The sequence below is a fragment of the Ranitomeya variabilis genome, chromosome 2 (genome assembly GCF_051348905.1).
Source record: "Ranitomeya variabilis isolate aRanVar5 chromosome 2, aRanVar5.hap1, whole genome shotgun sequence".
NCBI lineage: Eukaryota > Metazoa > Chordata > Amphibia > Anura > Dendrobatidae > Ranitomeya > Ranitomeya variabilis.
This window is the reverse complement of record NC_135233.1, coordinates 590,508,908-590,533,378: the sequence shown is the minus strand read 5'-3', so window position 1 is coordinate 590,533,378 and position 24,471 is coordinate 590,508,908. Positions and strand designations below refer to the sequence as shown.

Here is a 24,471-nt window from a genome sequence, read left to right as displayed (position 1 = left end):
ACGCATCAATGTCAGCCAATGCCGGATCTCCTGGCGCCAGCGAGAAGGCCCAATCCTGAGGGTCGCCCCGTAAAAAAGAAATAACAATTTTTACTTGCTGAGCGGAGTCTCCAGATGAACAGGGTTTCAGGGACAAAAACAATTTACAATTATTCCTGAAATTTCTAAATTTAAATCGGTCTCCGGAAAACGGTTCAGGAATCGGTATCTTAGGTTCTGACATAGGACTTCTGATAACATAATCTTGTATGCCCTGCACACGAGCAGCAAGCTGGTCCACACTTGTAATCAAGGTCTGGACATTCATGTCTGCAGCAAACACAAGCCACTCAGAGGTAAAGGGGAAAAGAAAAAAAAATGAGAGAGAGAAAAAAAAAACTCAGAACTTTCTTTCTTATAATCCCGCTTCTGCAATGCATTTAACATTTAATACTGGCCTGGCAAACTGTTATGACCCCAATGGCGAGGGTCTCAGAGAAACAAGTAAGTCTGCGAAGTACAAAAATCCAGCTCATAGGGCAGTGGTAACTGGGTTGACCATATACCTACTCCTAACGCCAACACTAGCAGTAGCCGGGGAACATGCCTACGTAGGTAGCTAGATGTCTCGCGCCAGCCGGAGGACTAACTACCCCTAGAAGAGGAAAACAAAGACCTCTCTTGCCTCCAGAGAATAGACCCCAAAAGTAGGATAGTAGCCCCCCACAAATAATAACGGTGAGGTAAGAGGAAATGACAAACACAGAGATGAACTAGATTTTAGCAAAGAGAGGCCCACTTTACTAATAGCAGAATGTAGTAAGATAACTTATATGGTCAACAAAAACCCTATCAAAATCCACGCTGGAGATTCAAGAACCCCCGAACCGTCTAACGACCCGGGGGGAGAACACCAGCCACACTAGAGCTTCCAGCAAGGTCAGGAAACAAATAATATGCAAGCTGGACAAAAATGCAAACAAAAACAAATAGCAAAAAGCAAGAAAGCAGACTTAGCTTAATCAAGCAGGAACCAGGATCAGTAGACAAGAGCACTACAGATTAGCTCTGATATCAACGTTGCCAGGCATTGAACTGAAGGTCCAGGGAGCTTATATAGCAACACCCCTGACCTAACGACCCAGGTGAGCATACAAGGGATGAATGACATACCCAGAGTCAAATCACTAGTAGCCACTAGAGGGAGCCAAAAGGTAAATTCACAACAGCTACGCCCACGATGACATGCCCCACTGCTCCTGCATGCCACATGGTGCTGCAATGGCGGCGGTTTTGGCGGGAATTTTGGCGGTAAATGGCAATACACAGTCTTTAAGCAAATCACAGTTCACATACGATTCTGGCACAGTTCTTAGGCGCACATGACCCAATTTTCAGGCTTAAGTAGATCCTGTTCGTGACGCCAAGATGGAACGCCCCCAGTAGGGCTGTGGGGTACTCGGAGTCGGGCCCTTCGGTTCTCAGCGGGGATGTCACGGTGGCTGACCCGGTCCGTGGCCCTAGGGGTGTCCATTTATAAAATGGGGAAAGGTCTTTAAAGGGATAATGTTCGTGATGCCACCTGTGGTATTCGGTCAGGGTGACCGACGCTGCATAGGGGTCCGCTGGGGTGATGTGATGGCAGCTAGATGGTATACCTTCCCACAGGTGAAGTGTATCCCCAGGGTTTCCCAGAGTGTAGATGGTGGATGATGTAAGGCGCAGTGAATAACGAGGACACAAGGTTGCAGTCTCTTTACCTTTACTGAAGGCTTCAGCATCCACAGTCCAGGGTACCAGACCACAGGGCAGGCAGAGTCCAGCCAGTCTGAAGGCAAATCCAGAGTCCCCTTATCCAGGTGGAAATCAGTAGCCTTCCTCTAGGGCCTGGGTGTTGTAGTACCTCCCTGCTGAACTTCTCGGTAAGGTCATCACGACTATTGGAGATGTTAAGTCTTTTTCTCTCTGTCCCCCTGATGGATAGGATAGGACAAAACCCGTATGACTAGTGGCCTGAGGCTTTTTATAGGGACCCTACGACGCTCCGGCCCCCACAAGTTGCCACCGTGCCTCCTGGGTATAAGGTCGGGCAGCTAACGTGGAATTAACTGTCCTGCCAGTCTCTGAAGTAAAGCATAGAGATCCTTACTCCCTCGGTATTCTGGCCACCGGGATTCCTGCGCCTCAGAAGGAGGCAGCCTTTCACAGGGCAGAACTCCTTCTGATTTCCTCTCCTTGTGCTATGACTTCGTTTCTCACTCACTGCAATACACTTCTCTTCTAATGTCTCTTTCTTAGGATGCTGTCGCACGTGGGGCAGGCACAGCTTCGTGGACCCTCGTCCTCCTCAGACCGCAGGCTGGATCTGGCTGGAACCCACTCCAGCCAGCTTCTGCCAAACTCCGTCGGGTTCTGACTAACTTCCTAACCAAACCACCAGTTTTACCTAACTGTGAGGAGTGCCCTAATAGATAGAAGCGTAGCTCCCCCTGGTGGCCTGGAGTGTGAAGTGTGTTGTGTGTGATTGTGATACCTGGTCAGAAGATCTCCTTTATTGCCTCCAGACGTAATATCACTCCCCCTGGTGGAAGAATGACATTACTGCAACGACCAGGACTCTGGGGCGCAGCATACATACAAAGCTGTAAATTAGTGGTGTGGGCGGGATTATACCCAGATCAGCATTTTAACCACTGCTACATGTACAGCAGAGAAAACAGGGATTTTATCAAAACTGCACCAATCATGGCTGGAATAAGGCTCTCTGTTCTATGTTGTGCTACTCTTAGATTATATAGCAAAAAACTTGCTGACAGATTCCCTTTAAATACCCTGGGCAAGACAAAGTGGCTTGACGGCACCTCTCCTGTCACTTATCACCTATCCGACTTCTCTCCTCTCTCTCCATTTTTCTTTGTGTCTTTAATAGCAAATCTGGCAGAGATATGAGAAGGAAGCTGATCTGCCAATCAGGTGTCTGGAAAAGCTAGATGACCCGCCCCTGAGGCGCTGTACTGGCTGCCATATTAGCTTTGTTTCCAGAAACTAGAAGATAACGATTCAAAAATTAGCATTTTTTACATTTTTGCTTCATTTTGCTCTAATGAGACCACGTGCCACTCATTGTGTCACTTTTCCTGGAGAGATTTTGAAGTAATCATCTCTGTAAAGTGTCAACTTTGCAAACAGCTTCACATTAGTTAAAGTGCTGTGTCAATGTTATTCCTCTTCTGACAGCATGGGAGATACTCACCCGCAGAGTGCAAACGTTCGGTAACCCGGAACTACCGATTTGCAATTAGTTCTCCTTTCGCCCCGTCATGTCAGACGCGGACGCCTGATTAGAGGTTGGGGGAGGGGGCAACTACTCATTTCACCTAATACAAAAAGTGATATTTTCCTGCAAAATAATTCATTCCGAAGCTGAAAAATATTTAGATTTTTTTTGCTTTTCCGTGATTACGTGCTTCTCTTTTGCCTGTTTTTGTTGGAATTAATCTGAAAAAATTTAATGAAAGGATTAAACTAGCGTTAGTCACACGTAGGCAATTAATTCAGCATTGTTAATGGTGGACGCATGCCACGGGCATTTCAATGGGCCGCGATTTCAAAGGCGTCTTTGCTAAATATGGTGATTTTATGTGCATTTAGAGGGTGCTGTTCTCTTCTGTGACTTTGCCTAATACTGCGAATTTAATGTGCATTTCAAGGGCGCTGATCCCTTAACATGTGTCTGCAAAGAACGAAGGCTTTAATGAGCGCTTAATGCGCGGCGGCTGCGCTCGGTAGAGGACCAAGGTCAAACTGGCCCACCGCAGTGCGCTCTAAGGGTCTCTGAGCCCCAATGGTCCAGCTAAAGTCAAACCCACTTAAAGCCGATCCCTTACCACCGGGATCTAATGAACGAATTCACAAATATCCTATTTTTCAGGGATTGTGCAGTCAGAAAATGACTTAAATCGTGCTTTGTATTACATGCATTTTGTTTTGAAGTTGAATTCTTTTCATATCGAGATCTATATTAAAAAAATTAGGAATCTTGCAATTTACACACTGACCACCAGGGATTTTTTTAAAATTTAGACTCATCCTTTAAGAACACGTTTACAACAATTTCCTTATATTCACAATAGGTGATGTCACAGTTCACCTCCTCCTCCTCCTGTACAATGACTGATAACACCTCTATATACAGTAGACAACAGGGTCCACCATTCACAATGGGTGATGTCACAGCTCACCTTCTCCTCCTGTACAATGAATGATAACACCTCTATATACAGTAGATAACACAGGATCCACCATTCACAATAGGTGATGTCACAGTTCACCTCCTCATCCTCCTGTACAATGACTGATAACTCCTCTATATACTGTAGATAACACAGGATCCACCATTCACAATAGATGATATCACAGCTCACCTCCTCCTCCTGTACAATGACTGATAACACCTCTATATACAGTAGATAACACAGGATCCACCATTCACAATAGATGATATCACAACTCACCACCTCCTCCTCCTCCTGTAAGTGACTGATAACACCTCTATATGCAGTAGATTACACAGGATCCACCATTCACAATAGGTGATGCCACAGCTCACCTCCTCCTGCTCCTGTACAATTACTGATAACACCTCTATATACAGTAGACAACAGGGTCCACCATTCACAATAGGTGATGTCACAGCTCACCTTCTCCTCCTGTACAATGAATGATAACACCTCTATATACAGTAGATAACACAGGATCCACCATTCACAATAGGTGATCTCATAGCTCACCTCCCCCTGTACAATGACTGATAACACCTCTATATACAGTAGATAACACAGGATCCACTATTCACAATAGGTGATGTCACAGCTCACCTCCTCCTGTACAATCACTGATAACACCTCTATATACAGTAGATAACACAGGATCCACCATCCACAATAGGTGATGTCACAGCTCACCTCCTCCTCCTGTACAATGACTGATAACACCTCTATATACAGTAGATAACACAGGATCCACTATTCACAATAGGTGATGTCACAGCTCACCTCCTCCTCCTGTACAATGACTGATAACACCTCTATATACAGTAGATAACACAGGATCCACCATCCACAATAGGTGATGTCCCAGTTCACCTCCTCCTCCTGTACAATGACTGATAACACCTCTATATACAGTAGATAACACAGGATCCACTATTCACAATAGGTGATGTCACAGCTCACCTCCTCCTCCTGTACAATGACTGATAACCCCTCTATATACAGCACATAATACAGTATCCATCATTCACAATATGTGATATCACAGCTCACCTCCTCCCTCTCTCTTCACAATGACTTTTGAACATGCTCATTAGATGCTTCAATAAAAAAGATAGGGTAGAAGTCTGTTTATTGCTACTAATGTGCATTTCCTGAAATAACAGGATGTTAGAGTCTAAAAAAACTCAAGTGGCCAGTCTGAGAATTACAAGATTTCTAATATTTATTTTTAATAGAGATTATGACATGGAAGAAAAAAAAATTGTCATCATTTTTGTAAAATATACATTTAACTCAAAAACTTGATTTAAACAAAAGGTCAATTTAATGTTGGACAAGATTATAGAATATTTCCACTTTAAAGTATAACTAAACTTTTTTATTTATTGATCAGCCTTTGCTTTTTTTGACTCCTTCTCCCCCAAACACCATACGGTGCTGTTTTAGCTCCCTAAGAACCTGCTTTGAACTGCTGCTCAGCAAGAATTCATACTCTATTTACTAACAACCTGTGTTTCACCCCCTGAACCGTGCATCTATGCTGGAAGTAATGATTCGGTTCGTCTCTTGGTCACCATTGCAAATATTCGGCCCTGCACTATGATCAGCATTCGACCTTCGGTGCTTGACCTGTGGCATCCAGTTATCGGGTCTCAACTGAAGAAGACTAAGCTTCGGCTCTTGACTGCTGCTATCTGGGCCTCCTGATTTGACCAGCATATTCTAGACTTTGGTGCTTGACCCTTGATTTCACGTTAGTCTCGGTCCCCAGCCACTCCTCAGTTGCTCTGCTTCTACGTTCCACCGCTCAGACGTCCTTCCTCTCTCACTGGCTGGAGCCAACTGCCTTCCCGCCTTGTCGCTCCACTCTTTTATCTTTGATAACTGCGCCACAGCTACCACCTGACCAGGTGCTCTCTTCAAATTCATCCCCTCCAGAAACGCTACCTCCATCTTCTGGTTCCATCTTACTCAGCTTGCTCACTAGATGGCAATATTTAGTCACAAGTGCCATGGAACTTTGATGAACCGTATCTTTGACTTCTCACACCCTTACACATCCCTGGAATCAGGGTCTCTGTCCCTACATTATGCTGCTCTCAGATTCCATAATAAAAACTTGTTGACAGGCTCCCTTTAAGTAGGAATTTTCATTTTCCCATAATGCGTCATTGTCCATAACAAATCATATTAGCTTGATAATATCTCATACTCAACAGGGAAATTATTGGAATTGCACGACATTTGGGGGTTAATTGTATCTTAATAGCGTGCATCTTCTGATTGGCCGCGGCTGACATATTGCACGGAAGCATTCGCTACATTTTATTAACCTTGTTGAGTGTTGTCTGCTTCTCGCTGTTCGCTTTTAATTGTGTTTGATACTTTGGCATATTGTAATAACAGCTTGTAATTAGGATGTGAGCAGAAACCCCAGAACTATGAGCAAAGACGTGGAAATCTGGCTGTAACAAAGTAGATGTCAAGTGCTACATCCTGTGCTTAGTACAGCTTGTGTGTTGTTAATTGTTACATTTTATTATTATTATTATTATTATTATTATTTTCAACTTCTCATAAGAACAAACTATTCCTATCTGCTCTCAGTGAGGGTGATGAATGGCGGCCATGATAGGTGGTGAGTTCTCCTTCAATGGAAGTCTTCCAACAGAGGCTGGACAGACATCTGTCTGAGATGGTTTAGTGAATCCTGCATTGAGGGGGGTTGGATACGATGACCCTGGAGGTCCCTTCAAACTCTTAACAGTCTAGGATTCTAAATAACTTTTTAAACCAGGCAGAAGTGCTCAAGAGCACCCCATTTAGTACACCCTCCCACCTACTTCTGCCTTCTTTTGGCTCCTGTAAAGCCAGAACTGTCAATCAAGAAAGAGGAAGTCAGAGATTGATTCACTGAACTGTTTGGCCACAATAAAGGTTCCACGAGAGCCAGTGCTTGGTTTGAACAGTCATTTTGTGCTTATGGACTCCTGTTAAATATTTATGGGGGACTTGGTATATTTTAAACATACCCATGGAAGCATATGTGGTTGCATTTTAAAGGCAATTGGCCACCAGTTTTTTGGACCTCATCTGAGAGCAGCATAATGTAGGAAAGGAGACCCTCATTACAGCGATGTGTTACTTAGTTACTGGGTGCAGAAGTTGTAACACAGAGTTCTTAGATGTAGGATAGCTCAGAAAGCTAAAGGTACCTTCACACGAAGCGACGCTGCAGCGATAGCGACAACGATGCCGATCGCAGCAGCGTCGCTGTTTGATCGCTGGGGAGCTGTCACACAGACCGCTCTCCAGCGACCAACGATGCCAAGGTCCCCGGGTAACCAGGGTAAACATCGGGTTGCTAAGCGCAGGGCCGCGCTTAGTAACCCGATGTTTACCCTGGTTACCAGCGTAAAAGTAAAAAAAACAAACAGTACATACTCACCTGCGCGTCCCCCGGCGTCCGCTTCCCTGCACTGTGTGAGCGCCGGCCCTAACAGCAGAGCGGTGACGTCACCGCTGTGCTTTCACTTTCACTTTAGGGCCGGCGCTCAGTAAGTGTCAGGAAGCAGACGCTGGGGGATGCGAATGTAAGTATGTACTGTTTGTTTTTTTACTTTTACGCTGGTAACCAGGGTAAACATCGGGTTACTAAGCGCGGCCCTGCGCTTGGTAACCCGATGTTTACCCTGGTTACCAGTGTAAAACATCGCTGGTATCGTTGCTTTTGCTGTCAAACACAACGATACACGGCGATCGGACGACCAAATAAAGTTCTGGACTTTATTCAGCGACCAGCGACATCACAGCAGGATCCTGATCACTGCTGCGTGTCAAACTAAACGATATCGCTAGCCAGGACGCTGCAACGTCACGGATCGCTAGCGATATCGTTACAAAGTCGTTTCGTGTGAAGGTACCCTAACACCGCCTGCACCAGGGTCTCTATGTACAATGTCTATTGACAGTGAGCTGCTTATCAGAGGAAAGAGAGTGGTCGGACCAGGGCTCACGTGCACGGTGGTCCAAGCATTGTACGGAAACACATATGTACCTCCCTTTGAGAAAGCACATGCAGAACGCACGTCGGGGCATTGAGTCGCTCCCTATTACGGGTAAGCACTTTATACTGAGTAACGATTTGGCACCTTTGTAAGCACTGTCACTTTAATCTTGCTTAATCTTACTTATTCTCATACATTTGTATGGAGAGTATACTATAATGGTGGTTGCCAGTGTGTACGTTTATATGTATTGAACTGAACTTTGATGTTTTTGTTTCTCCTTGATTGATCTTGCCAAAGTGATTAATTTTAAATTATTTGAATAATTAAAAAGGTTATTTTATTCAATCTTTTCTATAGTCGTGTTTGTTAACTCCATTTTGTTCTTTGCTCTTTTGGTTACATTTTCTATGGGAGTTCTCCACTATTTACTTGGTTTATTAATTTAGGGGGGATTATACATTACTCATCCCCAGTCTATATCTATTATGAGGGTTTTTTAATCAATTTTTTGCATTGATACAGTATGGAAACCACAGCACACAGACTAATAAAGTGACATCACTCAATTCAGAATTTTAGCTGCTGTCCTCAAATTACATAGCGAAAACCTTCTGACGGATTCCCTTTGTTGTGTCGATCACTGGCTCTAAGTAGCTTGAGAAAAGTTATTGCAAATGTGTGAATAAGATGCCGGGAATTTGTATCAAGCTGTCAGCCAATGATGAGTTGTGTTTGCCAGGTTTTTAATCTTATTCACATGCGGCAATAACAAGTCATGTTGTGCGACAGTGAGATGCCCTTTTATTCCGCACATGGTTATGTACATTGCTGTTTGTGCTAATAAAGGCCCAGGATTACTCTTGCATTAGATGCAAGTAGCCGGAAAGGATGCAAAATTCAAGAAAAAGGCAGCCATATTTACCAATATTAGTGCACTGCAGCCCCCATGATCGAGGTGGAGGTGGCACTGGTGCAAAATACTGGAGACACGACCATGCACATCGACCATTCATGGAGGAGATGGTTGTAGTATTAAAAATGCACAAGGGTAAGGCTTGTTTGGGGCACCGGTCACACAGATACATGTAACGCATAGCCGATTAGTGACACCCATACAAAGAGAGACATCCCAATTCCCCAAGTTTACCCTAAAGGGTCAGGTTACATACTGCAAATACGATGCTAAGTAACTTTTTAACTATTCTTCATGACATATTTTCAGTCATTTTGCTTCTGCAGTGCGTGTTAAGCTGAGTTTACACCAAGCAACTGTCAATCAGCGACAAGTTTGTTGGTCGACCTATTTAAACAGGCAGACCTCGCTTCGGATGTGCAAAGTGTGATCATTCTTTGTCATTTTTTTTTCGGCAGCACATATCCTGTTTACAGAAGACAATACGTGGCCAAGAAGATGATACTTTAATCAAGGCAAAAGAACACTTGACCAAACAAAATATAATTTTGCACCTAACCTTTATCGGCAAATCAGCATTCCTAGGAATGATTGTTCATGATAATCATTCAGTACAAATGCACCATAATTCCTTTTTATAGTTGAGCGTTTTGCAAAACAGATACATGTCCATCAGAGCTCCTGCTCCTAACGGCGCTCTGCTTCCCCTCCCTTCTCTCAGTGTTATAGATACCAGAAGGGATGGGGATAAGTTGGTACACAGATCTATTGATCTGTAGGGGGAAAGTGTCTAAAGATTTAGGTTGAGTGAAGAAAACAGGCTAAAGATAAAGAGGAAAGAAAGAGGAAAATATATAAGTGCAGTTCTGAATCTGTGCTAAGAAATCAAAGTCAGTGTAGCATCACCCTGGATAATACAGAGCTGTCATCCAGCATGTATTACAGAGAGAGATACAGATTGCTCACATCCAGTCTGTATTCCTGAAAAGGCTACTCCCATAACAGAAAAATCTGGAACCTGGATCAGCCTGCAAACTGCATATTGGGGGTGGGAGAAAAGGAAAGGGAGGAAGAATGGGGGTGAAATGAAGGTAACATACTGATTTTATTAACTGAAGGTAATCACTAAATCAAGGAAAACTAACTTACCTTGCGTTCGTATTGTTTCAGCACTGTGTGGTTGTGTGCGGACCATGTGGTATAATTTATCCAATGTTTATTGGTCTTTCTATGGAGCAATTCTGGAAATTTTTAAGGAAGCATCATTATAATTTAGGCACTTTATAGCACTTTTAATGAGCAGCCTATAAAGTTCCTATTGTGATAATATGTAGACACTGTATGATGGTATTATTTAGGTACTGTAGTGTATTGCATGTTTATTGAGCACCTAATGGCTGTGTTATTGGGGTACTTTTTGGGGTTACTGCTTAAGCATTGTATAGCACTTATACTGAGCACTGATTGGTATTTAAGCATTCTGTAGTGGTATCATTTAGACACTGTATAGTGATATTATTTAATTTCTTTGTTGCTCATTTTGGCACTATATTAGAGCATTACTAGGGCACTGTATGGTGGTATAGGTTAGCCACAGTACAGCACTTTTAGTAGTCACTGCATGGTGGTATGTTAGGCACTGTATAGCACTTTCAATAGGCAATGCAAGGTGGTATTATTTAGGCATTGTATAGCCCTTTTAGTAGGCACTGTTTGGTGGTAATATTACGGTAAATCATTGTATAGCACTTATGTGAAAACTGTATGGACCTGAGCATTTTATGGTGGTATCATTTAGATATTATATATAGCACTTTGAGAAGGCACTACATTGTGGTGTTATTTACACATTGCATAGCCCTTTCTTTTAGTAGGCACAGTATAGGGGTATCATTTATTCATTGAGCACTGTATGGCACTTGAGCATTTTATGGTGGTATCATTTAGACACTGTATGCATAGCACATTTAGCCGGCATTGCATAATTATATTATTTAGACATTGTAAATTTTAGTAAGCACTGTATGGTGGTGATATTTAGGCATTGTATAGCCCTTTTATTAGACACTGTATGGTGGCATTATTATTATTATTATTTATTTTTATAGCGCTATATATTCCATGGTGCTTTACATGTGAGGAGGGGTATACATAAAAACAAGTATAGTAATATTAAACAATACAAGTCAAGACTAGTACAGGATGAGAGAGGAGCCTGCCCACGAGGGCTCACAATCTAAAACTGTATAGTGGTATTATTTAGGCCTTGTATAGCCCTCACCACAGACACTGTATGGTGGCATTATTTAGGCTTTGTATAGCCCTTACCGCAGACACTGTATGGTGGCATTATTTAGGCCTTGCATTGCCCTTATAGCAGACACTTTATGGTGGTATTATTTTGCCTTTGTATAGCCCTTACCGCAGACACTGTATGGTGGTTTTAGGCCTTGCATAGCCCTTACTGCAGACACTGTATGGTGGCATTATTTAGGCCTTGTATAGCCCTTACAGCAGACACTGTATTGTGGCATTATTTAGGCTTTGTATAGCCCTTACTGCAGACACTGTATGGTGGCATTATTTAGGCTTTGTATAGCCTTAACGCAGACACTGTATGGTGGCATTATTTAGGCCTTGCATAGCCCTTATAGCAGACACTTTATGGTGGAATTATTTTGGCTTTGTATAACCCTTACTGCAGACACTGTATGTGGTATTATTTAGGCCTCGCATAGCCCTTATAGCAGACACTTTATTGTGGTATTATTTTGGCTTTGTATAGCCCTTACTGCAGACACTGTATGGTGGCATTATTTAGGCCTTGTATAGCCCTTTTATTAGTAGACACTGTATGGTGGCATTATTTAGGCTTTGTATAGCCCTTCCCGCAGACACTGTGTAGTGGCATTATTTAGGCCTTGCATAGCCCTTATAGCAGACACTTTATGGTGGTATTATTTTGGCTTTGTATAGCCCTTACTGCAGACACTTTATGGGGGTATTATTTAGGCCTTGCATAGCCCTTACTGCAGACACTGTATGGTGGCATTATTTAGGCCTTGTATAGCCCTTATAGCAGACATTGTATTGTGGCGTTATTTAGGCTTTGTATAGCCCTTACTGCAGACACTGTATGGTGGTATTATTTAGGCCTTGCATAGCCCTTATAGCAGACACTTTATGGTGGTATTATTTTGGCTTTGTATAGCTCTTACTGCAGACACTGTATGGTGGCATTATTTAGGCCTTGTATAGCCCTTTTATTAGTAGACACTGTATGGTGGCATTATTTAGGCTTTGTATAGCCCTTCCCGCAGACACTGCATGGTGGCATTATTTAGGCCTTGCATAGCCCTTATAGCAGACACTTTATGGTGGTATTATTTTGGCTTTGTATAGCTCTTACTGCAGACACTGTATGGTGGTATTATTTAGGCCTTGCATAGCCCTTACTGCAGACACTGTATGGTGGCATTATTTAGGCCTTGTATAGCCCTTATAGCAGACACTGTATTGTGGCATTATTTAGGCTTTGTATAGCCCTTACTGCAGACACTGTATGGTGGCATTATTTATTATATAGCATTGTAGTGTGCTTTGTATGGTGGTGTTATTTAGGTGCAGTGTCTGTGCTCTGATATTGTGGTATTAATGTTTTAGTGATAATATGATGTAGTGACAGTATGGCACATTGTATCAGCACTGTATGGCAATGATATTATTTTCATGATCTTATGTATTCATTTTCCTCCTCCCACCCAACGTTCGCTCCGGGGGGCTTTGTCATATGTTGTTTCTGGCCCAGCATGCATACATTATATTGTCTTGTATGATGCCAGTAATGTATTCAGGATAAGTTGTTTGTTCAGTACATTGAAGCCAGATAAAAGGGAATCGGGTCTATGTTCTCTGCCGACCCTCTTAGTGACACTCGGCGAGTCTCGGCTTTAATACTTTGCCCATTAGTGACTGCATAAAATGTAACCGTCTTGTTTACGGAGTGGCGCTCATTTATTGTGTCAGTAGTGAGGCTCGGCAAGCACTAAGGCTGCACATTTATTCCATGTACAAACAAGAAAAAAAAATCGGAAATGTATGCCCCTATGTGAATGTAAACGGAGAAGCATCTGATCCTAATCTCAGCAGTGACTCCAAACCAAGAGCTGTCTGTCAGCAACTTTTCAAGTATTCTTCCTATCTAATATAGTGTTTTATCCATTCCCAGATATTTCATTAACCCCTTCGTTTTATCGTTTTCGTTTTTCGCTCCCCTGCTTCCCAGAGCCATAGCTTTTTTTATTTTTTCCATCAATATGGCCATGTGAGAGCTTGTGTTTTGCATGACGAGTTGTACTTTTGAACGACATCATTGGTTTTACCATGTCGTCTACTGGAAAATGGAAAAAAAAAAATCCAAGTACGGTGAAATTGCAAAAAAAGTGCAATCCCACACTTTGCGGATTGCGTTAAAGAAAATAAAGCACAGTCGCAACCCGGGGTCCACCGTACAGAGATGGAAAACTGCTGCTAGTGTACAATGACGGAACACAAGGCGAGCGAGTACCTGTACACACTGGGTTAAAGTCACACAGTGTGAACAGGACGCTGAGATCCAAACTCTGTTACTCCACAGAAAGGAACAGCACAAAGGAGTACTAAGTGGTCTGTCCTGTTAAATGTCACAGAGCAAGCACGTGAGATGAACTCACACACAGAAACAAAACGGATGCTCTGCAACTGAGCTGTGTCACTCGCGCACAGAAACAAAACGGATACTCTGCAACTGAGCTGTGTCACTCGCGCACAGAAACAAAACGGATACTCTGCAACTGAGCTGTGTCACTCGCGCACAGAAACAAAACGGATGCTCTGCAACTGAGCTGTGTCACTCGCACACAGAAATGAAACAGATGCTCAGAGCATAATACCCGACTAGGGTTGAGCTTTCTCCGAAACTCTACTGTGCTAACTGCACATATGTAGGTAACAGATGCTAAGCCAAACAGCTAATTGTCCCCCACTGACGCTAGCTGCCTGCGTGTACAATCCCGAAGCTAGACAGACATACGACACTTGCAGACAGAGTGGGAAAGTCTCCACTCACATATCCACACATAAATGATACTAGTGTGCCCGCGGGCGCTATTGGGGACCTTTTATACAAAAGGCTCCACCCCAAACACTCACGTCCAGTCGGCCGAGACAACGCCCGCGGGCCAATCCGGAGCTGCCACATCACCAGAGCAGGAGGCGTCTGACCACCAATAGGAAGACGCCACATCACGGACATGCTCAGTAAGGTGATTTCTGGACTTAGAGTGTCAGGATTCAGCTGCCTATCGCTGGTTACCTTAGACTTGGCTGGAAGGCCAGCAGTAACCAAACAAACACTGTGAGCCTTAGGGCTCCTTCTCACTTGCGATAAATACGTCCGAGTGTCGTTGCTTAAAACCCTGCTCTGGTGCCGGCACTCCAGAGCGGAGCGTGCAGCCGCACAGCAATACATGGAGCTGCACATATTTCTTGCAAGTGAGAAGGAGCCTTAAGAAAGATGCTGGGACCTATGTCTATGCTAAGCAGCAGCGGCTGAGTCCGAATGGGAGACTGCGGAGGCAGACAAGGCATTGGATCTTTCCTGTGCAGCAGGAGAATCCTGATGCCTAACAAGTATTTCTTGATTTAACAGGAAGACAATTTTTTTAAAATTATTTTATTTGTTGATCATGATGCAAAATTTTGCAGAAATTTTGCTCAATTTAAGACCTCTTTTTGCCAGTTTTTGCACAATTTGCAACTTTTTCTGGTACTTAGTTTACACCAAAAACTGGAGTCAAACTGCTCTGCTCCATTAGTTAATGGTTGATGTGCTAGGAAAGACTCGGCGCCGTTTCGGTCAGTTACATATTGTGTATTAACCTGGATGATTGTCAATGGTGAGGTTTACTGCTCGATTGGCCGTGTGCATCTACAATATAACGCATGAGAGTGCATCCATTGTGATCAAAGGTTATTCATTACATGAAGCGTCCCTGAGATCACCAGTTAGAAAGGTTTTTTTTTTAGAGCGTATATATAGAGAAGGAGGCAGCAATAACAATTTGTAAGCTGCTGAATATATTGGCACTATATAAACACGCAAAAAAAAATTATACAAATCCTGGAATAGAATAGCTAACTATTTAGATTGTGAGCCCCAACGGGGACAGCGATGATAATGTGTGCAAACTGTAAAGCGCTGCGGAATATGTTAGCGCTATATAAAAAATAAATATTATTATTATTATTATTATTATTATAATTACATGGTAAATTACATTGAACTTGAGAGCCTCTAGTGGTCATAAGTAGTACTGCAACAGAGTTTTTTTTTTTCTTTTTCTGTTCTTCCTTTAAGGATAATTGGTGTTTTTATTCCAGTCTAAAAGAAATGGATAATTGGAGTAAATTGTGACAAGGTGCATACCTCTTGATAGATGTCAGACTCTTTTGAAAATTAAATCTACGCCTCCTTTATTCAGGTGCAAATTTCTGCTAAACTTGAAAACATTTTCTGCTGTGAAAGATAATATGCCTAAAATTTGTTGGCTTTGCCCCATCCTGGTACTCCAATCTTTTTCATTTTTTAATGATGAAAACGTAGATGGAAAATTGTACACAATTTGCAGCTTTTTTGCAAGTTTCGGTGCAATTTTCATCTTTTTGGGGGCTTAGTTTATGTCAAAAGCTGGAATAAATTGCTTAAAAGACATAGGCCAGTATTTTTTTACTTCATAGGAACACAATTTTCTAAAATTATTTGCTGATCATGATGCAAAGATGCAAAATATTGCACAAATTTTGCTTAATTTAAGATCTATTTTTGCCAATTTTTGCACAATTTGCAACTTTTCTGGTACTTTGTTTACAACAAAAACTGAAGTTAAACTGCTTGATGGATGTGAACCAGTATTTATGTGCAGCGACACTCTTGTTGTTGGGTTATAGGAGGTATTGTAGTATGGTCACATTTATAGCAGCGCCACTCTTGTTGTTGGGCTATATGAGATGTTGTAGTATGGTCACATTTATTGCAGCGCCACTCTTGTTGTTGGGCTATATGAGGTGTTGCAGTATGGTCACATTTATTGCAGTGCCACTCTTGTTGTTGGGCTATATGAGGTTTTGTAGTATGGTCACATTTATTGCAGCGCCACTCTTGTTGCTGGGTTATATGAGGTATTGTAGTATGGTCACATTTATTGCAGCGCCACTCTTGTTGTTGGGCTATGAGGTGTTGCAGTATGGTCACATTTATTGCAGCGCCACTCTTGTTGTTGGGCTATATGAGGTTTTGTAGTATGGTCACATTTATTGCAGCGCCACTCTTGTTGTTGGGCTATATAAGGTGTTGTAGTATGGTCACATTTATTGTTAATAAATACTAAGGACTCTTTCACACGGCCATTCAATGTCAGATCGCAATGCGTGGACTGGACGCGGCTTTCGTGACCCAAGCATGACAACTTAGAATTATATAAATCCGTCATGCTCAGGTCGGGAGAGAAACGCCAATCATTGCATCACGATCTGACACAGATCGAATTGCACAGACAGGTGAAAGTGCCCTGAAGATGAGCAAATCAATTGTACATGAATCATATTAACTTTAAATTTCCCCAAATTTGTGGAATCTATTGAGTATAATTATGGGGGGAATTTGAGTTACAGTATACGAATCCAGCAAAATGGTGACCAGTCCGGAGCCGTTGTGCTGGATTCATATTGGCCAGGAATGGGATAAAACAGGAAAATATCTTACCTAGACCCTCACCTCTCCCTGTTGTGGAAGCTCCCTGAAAGTCCTCCGCTGGCTTCTTAAGGCACCCACTTTGGTCTTCTCTTCACTGTTCACCTACACTTCTGATAAGGCCTCTTTCACACTTCCGTCTTGCAGCTCCTGTCGAGATACGTCGTTTTTTGAAAATGCAGGATCACTCTCTCTCGCCCTGGAAATTTCTCCATTAAAATTCAGGCAAGAACATGTGTAAGGCTACTTTCACACTAGCGTCGGGAACAACCCGTCGCTGTGCGTCGGGCCGACGTTCCCGACGCTAGCGTGGTCTCCGCCGCACAACGGGGGCAGCGGATGCATTTTTCCCACGCATCCGCTGCCCCATTGTGAGGTGCGGGGAAGTGCGGGGAGGTGGGGGCGGAGTTCCGGCCGTGCATGCATGCGTCGGGAAAAGCGGACCGTCGGGAGCAAAAAACGTTACATGTAACGTTTTTTTCTCCCGACGGTCCGCTACCACACGCCCAAGCGTCGCAAAACGGACGCAACGTTTGGCAATGCGTCGCAAATGCGTCGCTAATGTTAGTCTATGACGAAAAAACGTATCCAGCAAGAACTTTTGCTGGATGCGTATTTTCGGCAAAACGACGCATTTGCGAAGTATTGCAGTTAACGCTAGTGTGAATGTAGCCTAACACATCCGTTAAACACTGGATGCGTTCCACACGTTTTCCCCTATTTTTACAACGACCGTCGATACGTCAGTTCACTGCATTCTGACGCAGCACGACCGACGGAAGTGTGAAAGAGGCCTAAGACGACATGTTGTCATGACTTAAGCTGCCCCACGTGACTGTGTGGGGTGACACACATTGTGACGTTATGATGTCAGAACTTTCGTCAAGGTCTAGGCAGTGAATGGATAAGAAACTGGTGCCAGAGTGGAACAGGTGCCTTTGGAATCCAGCGGAGAACTGGCTGCAGGCTCGGACTGGCACACTGGAGAACTGGACAATTCCCCGGTGGGCCCCACCCATATGAGAAATACTTGGTACAATACATTTATTTCACAATGTACAGACTAGGGCAGCCTCTCATCATTCATTTAACAAACTACCCCATTTATTAACTTGTGAATGAGGGTAACATGAATAAATGAATAAATTTTTAGCAAATTTGCTAATTTCCAAATGTTATCCTTTTTAATCCAAGTAGTCTTCATATTTATTTGGATATATCATACTTACATTTTTTGTTTTGTTTTCAGGGTCAATAGAGGATAACCGGAAGGAAGAAAGAAGTGCATTATGGATACAACCTTTGGGATGACATTTACCTGTTGGATTTGCTACTAACCTGTGGTTTTGCACTATCCCGAGTGGCTTAAAAGAGGGAACAAGGATTGTCGCGCCAATATTACCAAAAATGAAGATGGACTTTTGTTTACATGGTATCCTTTTATGCCTGGGCATCGCATATTGTAGTCACGTCACATCCACAAGAAGGAGCAGTAAATTAAGGCAATCATATCATGGTCACCATGAAAAGGGCAAAGAAGGGCAAGTCTTACATAGATCCAAGAGGGGATGGGTATGGAATCAGTTTTTCGTAATAGAGGAATACACCGGCCCAGATCCTGTGCTCGTTGGAAGGGTAAGACGTATTTACATTATTACTACTATTCCAAGGACGAAAAAATATAAGGTTATAATTTCTACTTTTTCAGTATATTGTAGATGTAATTACACACGTACAACTTAAGGTCAGGTAATATTAACCCAAAAATATCACGGAGAAAAATAATTCAAACTTATGAGCTTATAAGTAACGTTTTTTTACTGCTTTGCACTACACACTTTACCCTCCAGAGGTCACTGTTATATTTGTCTTGTTGGAAACAGCTATGGTGATATAGAGGTGTATATTGAAACTCCAATGCAAAATCGGCCAAAATGGGGGATCCTAATTATTACCTCAGTGACATGGATGAAGTCTTCTCATGAGTCTCACTGGGGCAATTTGACCCCCTCAGGGCTTAGGTGCTATAGGAACTTGTGTAAAAATTGCAGTTTTGCCCTTGTGCTGTTACATTTTTTATGATAACTGTTGCAATTGCTACAGGTAGGCATGAAAGGGGTTGTCCAGTCTTATGATATTGAGACCTAGCTTTTGGATACACCATTATAGTCCGATTAGTGAGGGTCCAACACTCATCAATGCCACCAATTATCTGTTTTCCATGACCCTATCGATCTGATAATGATGACTTATCCTAAGGGGGTTACCTGATTCCAGTGATGTGTCACTTACTAGGCTGCTTAGTGCAGTTTTGATAAGATCCATGTTTTCTCTGCTGTAGCAGTGCTCAGAATGCTGAACTGTGTGTAACCCTGCCCACACACCTCTGATTGGCAGCTCTTGTGTGCACTGTCAGCAAGCTGCCAATCAGTGGTGGGGGGCGGGATTACACAGATTAGCAGAACTGCCTGCCACATGACACCTAGTTGTACAGTGATAATCTCCTGCTGATAAAACACTGTTCGCATTGAAACTGCAGTAAGCTGTTGAGCAAGTGACACATCCCTGGAATCAGAGTCTTTGACCCTACATTATGCCGTCTCAGATTACATAGCAAAAACCTGCTGACCGATTCCCTTTAATGAATATTTTTAATATTTTATGAATTGATACATAATATTCTATAGTTTTATGATATCAGTACTTGTTATTAAAATGACATGAAGAGTTGATTGCATAGAGCGATAAATAGAAAAGGGTTTGAGGTCATTTTTTTATTAGATTCACAAGTGTTTTATTGATGCTTTCATCTGTCGATGTTAACGACTGTCACTGACGAAGTTGTTGTTTTTGTGCTGTAGTAGATAGTTTGTTGTTGTAGTGACATTACAAGGTGACAGATTCAAGGCAAGTGAACGGTTTTGTTGTGGCTTAGTCATTTATTACTTGCTGTGGCGCTTTACAGAGAGACGCTATCTATGCTATATATTGATATATAATGGAAAAAAAACATTAATTCTAGTCTATGAGAGCCAAAAAAGCTGCTCTCAAACTAGTTTTTGTCTTAAAGCAGCACTTTTTTTTCAGCTCTGGAGTGTCACTTTAAATGTAAGCCCCCAGCCCCCTTCAGTGCCGTTCCAGTTCCGCAGAGCCATCTTGTGACAGTAGCTTCTGCCTGACCAGAAGTCAGAATGAAGCTGTCATAGACTTGCATTGAAAAGCTATCTCCGACGCACGCCGCGAAACATTGAAGCTGCCGACAGGCCACTTTTTTCCAGAACCCGAAGCTGGGAAAGGATGAAGGTGGCAGGTGAATATATGACAGGGGGCAGGGGAATTACTATTATAGCACCACTCCAGAGGTGCAATAATAAAAAAAACATTGGAGTGGTGCTTTAAAGAGGTTCAGGATTAGAAAAACATGGCCGCCTATTGCAAATTTCAGCTTTCAGCAGAATCACCGGCACTCAAATATGGTGGGAGAATAAACTATATTACTCCGGTTATATAGCAGTCATATTATTTTCATCATCATAGAGTATTACAGAACAAAACGGAGAAGTCATACAGTACAGTATCAGCAAGCAACAATAAGCACATCTCCATCTACTGTCTGCTCAATACAGTCCCTACAGCTGCAGCCGTTGTGTGCTCCAACGCTACCATCTTCCTAAAACGATGCCAAATGTTTCTACAAGTTATGTCCGGTATGGCAGATTAGCTCCACTGAAATAAATAGGGAAAAGCTGCAGTACCACACATAACCTGTAGATAGGGGTGGCGCTGCTTTTGGAAGAAGGCTACCATGTTTTCTTAATCCAGGAAAACTCATTTAATTACGGAAATTTCTATTGTAATAGTGGGGTCACGTAAACCTGTTCACATAAGCGGTGGTCCTTGAAGAGACGTATCCAGCTCTCCTCTTGACGTGACATATATTTCTTACATCGGGATACCACTTTAAGGGTTCTGGAGTGAAAAGAAATGAACTGTAGCTGCCATTACATGGAAGGCAGAGTGGCTTCTTGTTGCTGTCCAGCTCTTCCTCTTCCTGCTCAATTCGACAGGAGGCGGGGACAGTAACTCAACTCCCATGCCAGCGCCGTTCCCGCGGTGTCGGCACTCGCTCTCCCTGGGCTGTGATGTGGTGTTGTGACATGTGACCTCGGCGGCCAATCAGCGCTGTCATCACTGTCTCTGGACAAACTTATCATGAACAGGAAGTCGGGGATCAGCTGTAACACGGACTTCCTCTTCATGTTCAGTTTGTCCGAAGGCAGAGGCAGTTACACCAGCGCTGTTTTGTTTATCTCTGCAATATTGCAATAATATTCAATAAGAGGCGATCAAAATAACATATCTACCCCAAATGATATCAATAAAAACATCACCTTGGAGTGCTAAAAATAAGCTCTCTCCTGGCCACAGGTCCAGAAAAATGGAGATGCTACGGGTCTCGGAAAATGGTGACAAATGCAAAAACTTATTTTTCGGGCTATAAGACGCACCCCAAATTTTCAGAAGGAAAATAGGGAAAAAAAATAATGTGTCAAATGGGGGTCTGTCTTACAGTCCGAATTCAGCTTACTGGGGGGATCGGCAGCACTGGTGGAGCGTGGTCACGGGGTGGTCCTGCCATATGACTCCCATGCTGGACTGGTGCAGCAGATTCGGCGGTGCACATGGTGCGGGGGCTCCGCTGACATTTTTGGAAAGCCTGGTGCCCCTACACCTCCATTGCTGTGATGAGATGACCTCCGGGAAATCACATCCCAGGCTGGTGCAGCAGGTTCGGTGGTGCTCAGTGGTGCGGGGGCTCCACCAGTATTTTGTGAAAGCCCGGAGCCCCAGCACATCCATTAATGCGATGCTGTGGCTTCCGGGAAAATGGCCACCGGAAGCAATACATGCTCAAATTCAGATCTCGGCACGACATCTTGTTGCCAAGATCTCAATCTGAGCATTAGCCAGCCTCAGCGACCATTTTCCCGGAGTCCACTGCATTGCAGTAATGGATGTGCGGGGGCTCCGGGCTTTCACAAAATGCCGGAGGAGCCCCCACACAACTGAGCACCGCCGAACCTGCCGCAACATCCTGGGAAGGGAGTGTGATCATCGTCCTGCAGCATTGGACCGCTGCAGAATCGCCCGACTCCTGCTGTCACCACACTACTTATAAGTATATTCTGACTATAAGACATACCCCCATTTTCCACAGAATTTTTGTGTGAAAAAAGTGCGTCTTATAGTCCGAAAAATATGGTAAATAAAAAAGAACCTAGACATATTTGGTATCTGCGCACTCATATGGATCTCGGGAATCATATTACAGGTCAGTTTTGCCATATAGTGAACATGGTAAATAAAAAACCCTAAAAACAATTGAGGACTTTGAATTTTTTTTTTGCAATTTCTCCATACTTATTTTTTTCCCCCAGCTTCTAGTATACTATATGGGAAAATCAATAGTGTCCTTCAGTGTAATGCTGCCACAGCGCTGTATCATGCAACCTACCCCAGGGGGTGCTGCAGAGGGGGAATAAGTAGCACTCACGGTGCAACACTTCAGTGAGGCAGCGCAGGCACCACTAGGTGGCAAGAGATGTCAGACAAGCCGGGTCAGGAACGGACAGGAAACTCATACCATAAAAAACAAGACCTCGCATGGCCATATTAAAAAAAAAAAGTTATGACTTTTGGAAGAAGGGGAAAAAATGAAAGAGCAAAAATGGAAAATCGCAAGGTCATGAAGCGGTTGATGTTGTTCCTCCTGGAAATTTAAAAGGGGTTATCTGGTTTAATTTTTGTTTCTTGTGCATACAATTAACATATGTGTCTGTACTTACCTATAACTGTCCCAGCTGTTTACTGATGTATCTATGTCATAGCGCCTGTTAACACCAGCATCACTGCTAAGCTCAGTGATTGTCTGCAGCAGTCACCTGATGCAGGCATATCATATTTATATACTGGAGGTAGCAGTGGAGAGCAGACACTGGCACTTTGGTGAATTGGTGAAAATCACATTATTCAAGTTGTCTTTACCAGCATGCGCAAAAGATGACAAAAACACAGCAAAAAATGCAGCAAAACCTGCTTTTTTTGTACGCAGCTCCTTTATTGCCAAGAATGCAGATTTTGCCTGCACAGCGCAACGTGCTAACATAGCCTATCCAAATAAGGTTTTTATTGATACCAACGCGTTTCGAACTTTCGACACATTTTCTCAAGGTTAAAAAAACAAATGTCATTGGCACATTTATTCATAAGCATTGTTGTATTTTTGTACAAGAAGGTAATTGTATGGGAAAAAAAAAATTTGACTACCCCCATAAGATTAAGTTTAAAGTTGGATGTTCCCAGTTATGGGTGTGTTTTTTACAGACTATAAAAGTGTTGAATCGGAGCTGACAGCTTGGGAACACACCGTTTTTCCTGGAAGAATCCTAACACTCCATCGTTAATGAATTCTGACAATCTATTCATCGTAAAACTGCTATAAAGACATATTAAGAAATTAATCAGTGCAGAATTTAGGACCTAAATGCAACATAATGATAAAAAGTTTAGATGAATCTCGCCGACATGTATATTTCAGTAGCGTCGAGATTAATGCGGCTCCATTTTAATAATGCTGTTACGGATTGAGAGTTTTAAAGGATTCAAGAGACTTTAGGATTTCTGAAAATAGTTTGTGCGTACAACGATGATTACTCCGATTATACGTGTATTTGCCATACAAGACCTCGACGGGCCTCCCTTGGGGCCTCCCACCAGGTTCGGGTAAATAGATTGGATTGTTTATTCAATGCTCAGCCGTCCCATACTGCTTTATTTCTGAGTTTTGATGCTTATTCTCAGTTGGGCGTCAAGAAACTGTTAACAGCGAAATCATCCCTATATTGGGTGATTCTTAGATTATCTAGGAGGTGCTGGCTTTGCAAGCCGAAGGAGGCTCCATGGACCTGTTGAAACTTGATTATTCTGTAAGTGGGGTGATTCATTAGCGAAATACATGTTCATGTGGCCACCATGGTCTCCTAAGGAAAGAGAGGACCCATTGCAGCTTGGTCCTGAACCTACACGAGCATGTGGTGTCATGAAAATAACAAAGGGGTACTAGATTCTATTCTCTTGGCCGGGGGTCCCCAACCTGTGACTCGAGACCTCACAGGACTAAAATATGTGGCTTGCTGCTGTCTTCCAGCTTAGCACCAGGTCTAAGCCCCTTTCACTTTGGGTTCTTGCTCAAATTCAGTGGTCCCTTCAAACCTTTCATCCGAGCCCCCATGCATAACGGGATTCAGGCGTATATGCCAACTGGGCTATTGACTATAATGGTGCAGAGAGAGTCAACGTGTGCTCTGTCGTGCACCATTTTTGGGCAGTCTACCAGGTCTGCATGTCCACCTCAGCCCGGAAATGATGCAAGACAGAGCACGCGTCGACTCTGTCAGTACCATTATAGTCAGTGGACTCGTTGGCGCGTATGCCGGCAGAGCAGGG

The 24,471-nt window shown here is 43.0% G+C and overlaps 1 protein-coding gene across 2 annotated transcripts in view; it reads left to right on the top strand.

Moving 5' to 3' along the window:
* The window catches only part of CDH11 (cadherin 11), a 154,116-nt gene that overhangs the window by 71,693 nt on the left and 57,952 nt on the right, over positions 1 to 24,471 (top strand). For both annotated transcript variants that reach the window (XM_077288389.1, XM_077288388.1), the window contains exon 2: positions 18,215 to 18,600. In XM_077288389.1, coding sequence (XP_077144504.1) covers positions 18,373 to 18,600 — 228 coding nt within the window. In that variant the 5' untranslated portion in view covers positions 18,215 to 18,372. The remainder of the gene's footprint in view (positions 1 to 18,214; positions 18,601 to 24,471) is intronic.